Consider the following 9,991-nt stretch of genomic DNA (forward strand, 5'->3'; position numbering starts at 1 on the left):
GTCCTCGTTAAGAAATGGTCACTGTGGCCAGACTGAGGCTGGAGAATTGCTTGAACCTGGGAGGCGGAGGTTGCAGTAAGCCGAGATCACACCATTGCACTCCAGCCTGGGCGACAGAGCCTGGGTGACAGATCACTCCATCTCAAAAAAAAAAAAAAAGAGAAATGGTCATTGTTCGGGGCAAGGTTCAGGGCCTGGAGAAGGTGAGGGGAAGCGGGAGAATAGAAACTGGAAAAAGGAAGTACTAGTCCCTTTCCAAGATATTGCAGGGCCCTGGGGCACCCCCACCCTCCAAGATACAGCTCCCAGGAACAAAGTCACGTGCCCCAAAACGTGGTGGAGTGGGGGAAGGAGCAAAGATTTCCGTGGAGACGGCGCTCAGGGCTCAAAGTCCGGGGCTCAGAACAGCAAAAAGCCAGATTGCCGGGGGAGTGTTTAATCTGCCCAGGGTATCTGGGCACCTGTGCAGCCTGAGCCTCCTTATCATCCGCCCAGCCATCATCCCCAGCCCCAAAAGCAGCCTCCTTCCCCAGAGGTAAACTGAGTCCCAAGAGATGACAGGAGCCCTTCCAAAGGGCTCTCATGAATGCTTTAATGCAGGCCATCGGGAAGTAATCCTCAGCTGGGAGTGGGTGCATGGGAGAGGGGAAGTTCTGGCCAGTAGACATCAGGCAGAAAGAAAAGAAATCAGGCAGTGGGTAGAAGCAGGTGGCGCCATGAGATGGTGGAGGATTGTGGGTGTCTCCTCAACCAGGGATGCTCTTCAATTATGAGAAGAATCGCCAGGCAGGGACCAAGCTCAGGAAGAGGGGTGCGTGAAAACCATGTTTGCCCAGAGAGCCCCCATTGAGGGAGGTGGGGTGGGTTCCAAGCCTTCTTCACTTGAGAACACTGTATTCTGAATCCCAGATGGAGTCATTTCACTGGATTCAAATCCAGGGCATTGCTTGTAGGGGGCAGAAGAGGCATCTCTGGGGGGCTGCCTGGAAGAGGTAGCCGGGAATCTTCACATGGCTGTGTTCTTTGGTCTCTCATGGTATCTGGGCTCTTCTTCCTCCAGCTCCAGTCCCAAGTTGCTCTCTCCTTCCTTCCCTGCCTTTTTCTCCTTCTTCTTCTCTTCTTTCTCCTTGGCCGCTTTCTTCTCTCTCTTGTCTTCACTGTAGGGATACAAAGGCCCCAAACCATAATAAGAAACAGGGACACTCCTATTTAATAGTCACTCACTGGAACCAGCCCATGTGATGAGTGTTTTACAAGCGGTATCTCAGTGAATCTTCAAAATAATCCTAACTACTCAGCCTCACGATTTCCATTTCACAAAGACAGCACCTACGACTCAATTGCTCCATGGAAGGAGGGATGGATGGATGGATGGACATAAGCCAAAGGGCCCCAGTTGCCTCTTGGGACTCAGTTTACCCCTGGGGAAGGAGGCTGCTTTTGAGGCTGGGGGAAATGACTGGGCAGATGATATGGAGGTTCACACTGCATATTCATCATTGCAACTAAGACTCAATTTCTCCATGAATGGATGGATAGATAGGTAGGAGGGTAAAGAAGTTGGGGAATAGATGGGTAGATGAGTGGATGGGTGGGTGGATAGTGGGTGGGTGGATGGATGATCGATGGTTGTATGAATGAGTGGATGAATGGGTGGATGGCTAACTGGGTGAGCGGTTGGAAGGATGGATGGATGGGTGGGTGGGTGGATAGGTGGATGATAATTGGATGAGTAGACAGATGAATGGATGGGTGGTTGGATGGGTGAGTGGATAGTTGAGTGGGTGGATGGATGATAGATGGATAGGTGATGGATGGATGGTGGGTGAATGGATGGGTGGGTGGGTGGATGGGTGAATGTGTGGGTGGTTGGGTGAATGGGTGGATGAATGGATGGATGAGTGGGTGGATGAATTAATGAATGGGTGGGTGAACAGATGGGTGACTGAGTGGGTGCGTGAATAGATGAGTGGGTGTGTGGGTGGGCGGATGATGGGTGGATGATGGATGGATGGTGGATGGATGGATGATGGATGGGTGGATGGATGAATGAATGGGTTGGTGGATGAATGGATGGGTGGGTGGATGGATGAATAGGTAAGTAGTTAATGAATGGATTGCTGCATGGAGGTTGAATAAATGAATTGGAAGATAGATGGATACATTACAGCAAAGAGAATGATGGAGGGATGGAGAATGGAGAATGGGTGGATGGGAGTATAGATGGATGTATAGATCAATGAACTAATGTATACGTGGATGAATGGATGAGTAGATAAGCAGTTAGGTGAATTGATGGTTGCATGGAGGGAGGGACAGATTAGTAAGTAGATGAGAGGATGAATTGGAGGAAGAAGAGAATGACATATCAATGGATAGGTAGAGGGAGGATGAATGATACTGTACGTGGGGGGATAGATCAATGAGCTAATGGATAGGTAGACCGATGGATGGGCAGTTGGAGAGTGAAGACTACATAGTTTGATGGATGCATAGGTGGGTGGGTGGGTGTGTCAGTGAGTGGACAGATCAATGGGCTAATGGGTAGGTGGACTGATGGATGGGTGGTTGGAGGGTGAGGACTGCACGGTCAAACCAATAGATGGATGTACCGGTGGATGGTTGGGTGGATGGATGGAGGAATGAACAAGGCAGAAAGGAAGCTACAGGTTCAGGTGTACAGGTGGGATCCAGATCCCCCAGTACATCCTGGGAATAGGAATCAGATTTTACTGGGGCTGAACCAGGTCTTAGACAAAGTCACCACTCAGGTCCTCTCTCTCAGGCACGTCTTGGACTCAACTGAGACTCTCCCAGCCAGGCTGGTCACCTCCCAGCGGAAGGTCACCCCCAGTCCTGGATGGATGGATGGATGGATGGATGGATGGATGGATGGATAAATGGATGGGTGGATGGATGGCTGTGTGGGTGGATGAGTGAGTGAACAGATGGGTGATGGATGGATGGATGGATGGATGGATGATGGATTGATGGGTGGATGAATAGATGGGTGGGTGGATGAGTAGATGGGTGGGTGGATGGATGGTGAATGGATGGATGATGGATAGATGGGTGGGTAGATGGATGGGTGTGTGAATAGATGAGCGGGTGGGTGGATGGGTGAGTGAGTGGATGGGTTGGTGAATGGATGGGTGAGGGGGTGGGTGAGTGAATAGATGGGTGATGGATGGATGGACGGATGAATGACGGATGATGGGTGGATGGATGGTGGGTGGGTGGATGGGTAGGTGATGGATGGATGGGTGATGAATGGATGGGAGGTGATGAATGGATGGGTGAGTGGATGGATAAGTGGTGGGTGAATGGATTAGTGGGTGGGCAGGTGGATGAGTGAACAGATGGGTGATGAATAGATGATGGATGGATGGATGGGTGAATGGGTGAGTGGGTGAATGGGTGAGTAGGTGAATGGATGAGTGGGTGGATGAGTGGGTGATGGGTGGATGGATGATGGGTGGGTGGATGGGTAGGTGATGGATGGATGGGTGATGAATGGATGGGAGGTGATGAATGGATGGGTGAGTGGATGGATAAGTGGTGGGTGAATGGATTAGTGGGTGGGCAGGTGGGTGAGTGAACAGATGGGTGATGAATAGATGATGGATGGATGGATGGGTGAATGGGTGAGTGGGTGAATGGGTGAGTAGGTGAATGGATGAGTGGGTGGATGAGTGGGTGATGGGTGGATGGATGATGGATGTCTGCATCCCTGAGCCCTTTGTGGGCAGTGTCATAGGAGACACTGAGTCCAGGGGGGTCACCCATACCTAGGCCTTGTACAGACACCTACACAATCCTACACCACAGTCTTCTTCAACAGGTATTTATTAAGCACTTCCTGTGTTCCAGGCCCAATGCTGGGTATGAGGACACAGCCAGGACCAAAACTAAGTTGCCTACACAACTGGAAGGCACCATGTAATGTCTCAAACTTAGTGAATGACTAAGACCGTTCTGCTGGTGATAAACGTGAGTGAGACATGGGGCTGGGGACAGCGTCGGGAAGGCTGGTGGCCAGGCCGGAAACCCCTGAGTGGGGACTGGAAGAGGAGGAGGAGCTGCCAGAAGATAAAGGAAAGGTGAAGGTCCCAGGGCAGTAAAGTGTTTGAAGGATTCAGGACAGTAAGATCATCAGTGCACACCTGTTCCCCCACCCCAAGGAGGGGCTCACACAGACCCCTGACACCCGCCCGCAGGCATAGTACCTCCAGTCCTGGTATGGGTTGGACTCCATTCTTAACGTGGTCTCCTCGTCCTCAGCCCTGCAGAGATAAAGGGAAGGGTGGAAGGGGGTGGGAGGGGAGTAGGGGGAGGTAAAGGGAAGGAAGCGGTGTAACAACCTCAGCCTCTGTCCCAACCTCCCAGCCGGGGCTCATGAACCCCAGGACGCAAGGAAGGGCTGGGCTGCCGGGCCGGTTATCTTGGGGAGAGAGGCGGGGGTGCAGGCCCGGGGTCTGGGCTTTGAGAGTAGGGGTTGGAGGAGCAGCAGGGCAATGGGAGACCTTTGGACATAGAGGCTGGTGATGGGGGGACCAGAGAGGGTTGGGAAGCTGGGGGCGGGGGCAGTGCTTTGGGCAGGGCTGTGGGGGCAGCGGGGTGGGGCGGGCGCCCACCTGGCCTTGGAGCACCAGAGGCGGTTGGCCAGCAAGACCACATAGACGATGAACAGGAAGCCGACTACTGCAGCCAGGCCCACGAGCCACGGCTTCAGGCGACGCTCCGTGGCTGCAGGAAGTTGGGGAGGTTCGACTCAGAGGAAGGACAGAGCAGGAGACCCCCATTCCCCCACCACCCTAGCAAGGAGAGTGAGAAGGGCACTGGGGGTGCTCCGACAGAGCGGGTGTTGGAAAGGGACGGAGCTTCAGAGACCGGGATGGCGTAGGGGGGTCGGCGGGGTTTAGAGAGGGAGAGGGTACCTTACCAGAGTGGGAGGGAGCCTGGGGACCCAGAGAGGGGAGGCGCTCATAAAGAAGAGGGGCTCGGAGGGGACTGAGTTTACAAATCAGGAGGGCTCCGAAGGGGCGGGGCTTATAATGCAGGAGGAGGCTCAGGGGGAGGGGCTTCTAAAGGAGGCGCTGAGAGGGGAGGGGCTTATGACAAAGGAGGGGCTCAGGGGTGGGGTTTACAAAGGAGGAGGAGCTCAGAGGAGGGGCTTATGAAGGAGGAGGAGACTCAGATGGGGAGGGGCTTGTGAAGAACAGGGTCTCAGATGGGGAGGAGCTTATAAAGAAGAGTCTGGGGGGGTTGGGCTTACAGCAGAGGAGCTCATGGGAGGGGCTTATAAAAGGAGGCGGAGCTCACAAGGGAGGGGCTTACAACAGAGGAGGGGCTCAGGAAGGGGTTCATAAAGGAGGAAGAGAAGGAGGGGCTTACAAAGGAGGAAGGGGCTCAGATGGGGAGGGGCTTGTGAACTAGGGGGCTGAGTGGGAGGGGCTTAGAGAGGAGGCAGAGGCTCAGGGGGAGGGGCTTATAAAGGAGGAGGCGCTCAGAGGGGAGGGGCTTATAGAAGAGGAGGGACTCTGGGAGGGGTTTATAAAGGCGGAGTAGTGAGAAGGAGGGGCTTACAAAGGAGGAGGGGGCTCAGATGGGGAGGGGCTTGTGCAAGAGGCAGGAGCTGAGAGTGGAGCTGAGTTCAAGCCGGGCTAAGCCAGGTGTGCTCAGAAGGGCTGGAGAAGGGAGAGGCTCAAGTGGGCAGTGGGGTGGCCCTTACAAAGGAGGGCAGAGACCAGCGAGGGGGAGGGTGGGTGGGACTGCGGGGTTTGAGGAGGGCCTCCAAGCCACCCTTCCTCTTCTTTCTGCCCCCTCCCCTCTTTCTCGCCATGGAAAGTTGGGAGATGGTGATCATCTGACCAGCTCCCCCATCCCACGACGCCCCCTCCCGCCCCCCTGCACCTACTCTGCTGGGCCTCCGCCGGGGAGAGGAGCAGAAACTCCAGCACCAGAAGGACCCCCAGGGTCTCCATGACGGTCGAGCGAGCCAGCAGCCAGCCAGCGGCGGTCCACAGGTTTGGTGTGGGCGAGGCCCTGCCTCCCCGTGATAAGGCACAGGCGGTCCGGGGGCGGGGGATGCCTGACACCTGGGAGCAGGGCCCGCCCCTGGCACCATCTGGTTGGGCATCCTGCCCTCCCCTGCCAGCTCCTGCCCCATCGCTCTCCCTTCGGGAGGCCAGACTCTGGACCTGTGTAACAATTAACTGAGGGAGTCCCTCCTCCCTGCACCCTACCCTGGGGACCATCAGCCTCAGAGCCGCCCCCTCGAGATCCCTGCTGCAGGGGCGGAGCTGAGATGACTGCGACCTCCCGTCCCGGCCCAGGCCCCTGCCACTCTGTGCACAGGGGGAACTGACAAATACAACTAGAATATCTTTAAAAAGGTGCGCCCGCCCGGTGCCTCACGCCTGTAATCCCACCACATTGAGAGGCCAAGGCGAGCGGATCCTTGAGCCCAGCTTGGGCAACTTAGCGAAGCCCTATCTACAAAAATAGAAAAATCAGCCAGGCGCGCCGGGCGCCTGCAGTCCCAGCTACTAGGGTGTGCCGAAGTGGATCTCTTGAGCCCAGGAGTTTGAGGCTGCAGCCAGTTATGGTCGCACCACTGCACTCCAGTTTGGGTGACAGAGGAAGACCTTGTCGCAAAAGAAATAAAAAGAGTCACCAAGGCCGGGTATGGTGTCTCACGCCTGTAATTCCAGCACTCTGGGAGGCCAAGGCGGGAGAATCGCTTGAGACCAGGAGTTCCAGACCAACCTCCTACCGTCTCTAAAACAAAAAATATAAAACTTAGCTGAGCATGGTGGCCTGCACCTGTAGTCCCAGCTACTCAAAGAGACTGAGGTGAGAGGATCGCTTGAGCCCAGGAGTTCCAGGCTGCAGCGAGCTACCACTGCACCACGGCACTCCAGCCTGGGCAACAGAACAAGACCTTGTCTCTAAAAACAAAATTAATTTGAGAGTTGGCTTTTGTGTTCTCAGAGTACACACAAGGCTCCGCGCTCGGCAGTTTCACAGATCGCATTTCCTTTCTTAACACTCCGTGAAATGGTGCCAGTCTCATGGCGCACAGCCCAGGAAAGTCAAGGTCACACAGCAGGTCTGACCTGGGATTTGAAGCCGGGTCTGCCTCACCCCCAGCTTATCCTGCCTCGCCCAGGTTCTTGGCCCCTGGGGACCCACAGGCAGCCGTGGGAGCACACGGGGACAGGAAAGGTGTGCAGAGGCCACCTGCCCATGGTCCACCCGCAAACCTGGAAGCTCTCACGTGGGGATGCCCCGGAGGGCTGATGACTCAGGATCCAGGCTCTCCTGTCCTCAACTTTGGTCCCTCGGCTGATTAGATAGCGGGCCCTGCCCGGGCGAAGGGTGACCCCACCCCAGCTGACACAGGAGCAGCCATGGCCCAGGCGAGTGGTAGGAAGGCCCAGCGTCGTCATCGCACGTGTGTTTATGAGCGCCTGCTGAGTTGCTGCCACTTCCTCTCTTCCAGAGGTCTGTGGATGACCGCTGAGCAGACAGGCCACTCAGCAGGACCGGGCTCACGCGTCCCAGCCCGAGGACGGCCACAGGTCTGCCCGAACAGCCAGGCAGGCATCTCTTAACCTCTTACTGTGTATCCCATCTTGTGCAGGGCTTGAGAGGGAAGGAGGCCTTGCTGCTGTCTGGGAGCTCTCCATCTGGTTAGGAAGTCAGGACCACCCCCCAGAGACGAGCCCACCCAGCAGCCGAGGTGGGGGCTTGAGAAGCTTTGGAGGTAGGGGAGCCCAGCAGAGGGGGTGGGGGCGGGACCCGCCTCGGAGATCCTGCCCTCCAAAGTCAGTCAGTTGCCTGGGCTTTTTCTGGGAAAAGCACTCTGTGCTCTGAGACCTCGGCGAAGCCATTTCACCACTGCGTGCCTCGGTTTCCCCCATCTGTTAAATGGGGGCCATCAGCTCTACCTTGGAGGACTAAATGAGATACTGCATAGAAAAAGCCTGCTCTGCACAGCAGCAGGTACGCACTAAGCGCTAGGTAAGGTTGGCCGATACTATTACCATGTTTTAAATCGCCCTAGTGCTTCTAGTTCACAGTTTGCTGATAGCTTGGCCGAGGCTGAGCCGAGCAGGCTCTGAGAGTGTGAAAGTAGCCAGCGTCCAACCCTGGGAACCTGCTGGCTGGGGAGGAGAAAGCCGTCCGCTGCGACCAGGGAGCTCAGGATTTGCAGAAAGGGCTCCGGTGCGCACAAGTTCTGTCTACACGACCGCCAAAGCGTCCAGAACCCGGATTCAGGATTCACATTCACATCAGCTTCCAGAAGGAGCTTCCGGATGGGGGATCCTTGAAGGCAATCGAGGGGCGGCGGGGCTCCGAGGGAGGCGGGGGTTCAGAGGGGGCTGCCCCGCCACCCCCGCCGGCGTCCTCCTCGCCCTGCCAGGCCAGGGCTAGCTGCAGGTCCAGCCCCTCCAAGTCCTCTCCGGTCAGGCTGGGGCGCAGCTCCCGGGGTGCGGCCTCCTGGTCTGGCTTCGGACCAAACATGCAGTCTGCAGCAAGGGGGCTCGTGAGGCAACTCCCCGGCTCCCGCCACCCTCCTCTGTCCCCTCCCCAGCTAGGAGAAGCCCTTGGATCCCCTGACCACCCACCCAGCGTGGTCCAGCAGCAACCCAGGCTAGGTTTTTCGGTGGGGGCAGCTCACCGGCCAGGTCGTGGGCGAGGTCTTTGATGAGGTGCCCGACGATGGCGTAGGCGACGGCCACCACCACCAGTGCGGCCAGGAGCAGGTACAGCACGTACCTGGGCAGGCGGATGGTGTCCAGGGGCGGCGGCCGGTACTCCTCGTACAGTGGCGGGGACGGGCTCCAGCCCTCGGCCTCCCCCTCGGCCGCCAGCCCCGGCATGGTGTCCGCCCGGCACAGGGGAGTCCCGGAGGTGACCCACGCAGCGGAAGTATTAAGGGGCTTTGAGCTAAGAGGATTGGGCGGCTGCCCCGCGGCCACCATCTGCCTGGGTTAATCATATTGCAAATCACTTCCGCCCACCGGCAACCCACCTGCTCAGCTCCAGTCACTACTCTGCCCAGCCATCCCCATCTCGGGGCCTCTGCACCGGCGCTTCCTTCTCCCAGGAATGCCCTGAACAGATTTCCTCCCGGTCGGCTCACTGTCTTCATTCATTCATCTTTTTAATTCTTATCATTTTATTTAATTTTTTTCAAGACAGAATTTCACTCTTGTCGCTCAGGCTAGGGTGCAAAGGCGAGATCTCAGCTCGCTGCAACCTCCGCCTCCCGGGTGCAAGTGATCCTCCCACCTCAGCCTCCAGAGTAGCTGGGATTACAGGTGACCGCCACCACACCTAGCTACTTTTATTATTATTTTTGAGACAGGGTCTTGCTCTGTCGCCCTGAGTGCTGGAGTGCAGTGACTCGATCATAGCTCACTGCACCCTCGACCTCCCGGGCTCAAGCGATCCTCCCACCTCAGTCTCCCTAGTAGCAGGAACTACAAGTCCTCACCACTGTGCCTGGCTCTTCATTCATTCATCGAATGTGTATTGAGCAGTGACTAAGGCTGGGCACTCTCTTAGGTGCTGGAACACAGCTATGAGTAAGAAAGACTAGGCCGGGCGCGGTGGTTCACGCCTGTAATCCCAGCACTTTGGGAGGCTGAGGTGGGCGGATCACTTGAGACAGGAGGTCGAGACCAGCCCGGCCAACATGGTGAAACCCCATCTCTACTAAAAATACAAAAACTAGCTGGGTGTGGTGGCGGGAACCTGTAGTCCCAGCTACTCGGGAGGCTGAGGCAGGAGAATAGCTTGAACCTGGGAGGTGGAGGTTGCAGTGAGCCGAGATCATCCCACTGCATTCCAGCCTGGGCAACACAGCGAAACTCCGTATCAAAAAAAAAAAAAAGGAAAAAATAAAAAAAGAAAGACTAAAACCTGACATTCCAGGGAAGGAGATGGATGCTAAGAAAGAAATGTAATCTTAGAGTAAATG

General features: G+C 56.2%; 1 protein-coding gene across 1 annotated transcript; it reads right to left on the bottom strand.

Moving 5' to 3' along the window:
• Window positions 1-571: 571 nt before the first annotated feature.
• Window positions 572-6,044, bottom strand: SMIM24 (small integral membrane protein 24). The gene is made up of 4 exons (XM_011967333.1): window positions 5,918-6,044; window positions 4,635-4,746; window positions 4,227-4,283; window positions 572-1,157 (listed from the first exon to the last, which is right to left on the bottom strand). The coding sequence occupies exons 1-4, from the start codon at window positions 5,982-5,984 to the stop codon at window positions 1,007-1,009; spliced, it is 387 nt and encodes a 128-aa protein (XP_011822723.1). The 5' UTR covers window positions 5,985-6,044; the 3' UTR covers window positions 572-1,006.
• Between the last annotated feature and the right edge of the window lie 3,947 nt (window positions 6,045-9,991).

This window comes from Mandrillus leucophaeus, unplaced genomic scaffold (assembly GCF_000951045.1).
Source record: "Mandrillus leucophaeus isolate KB7577 unplaced genomic scaffold, Mleu.le_1.0 Scaffold8, whole genome shotgun sequence".
Classification (NCBI taxonomy): Eukaryota; Metazoa; Chordata; class Mammalia; order Primates; family Cercopithecidae; genus Mandrillus; species Mandrillus leucophaeus.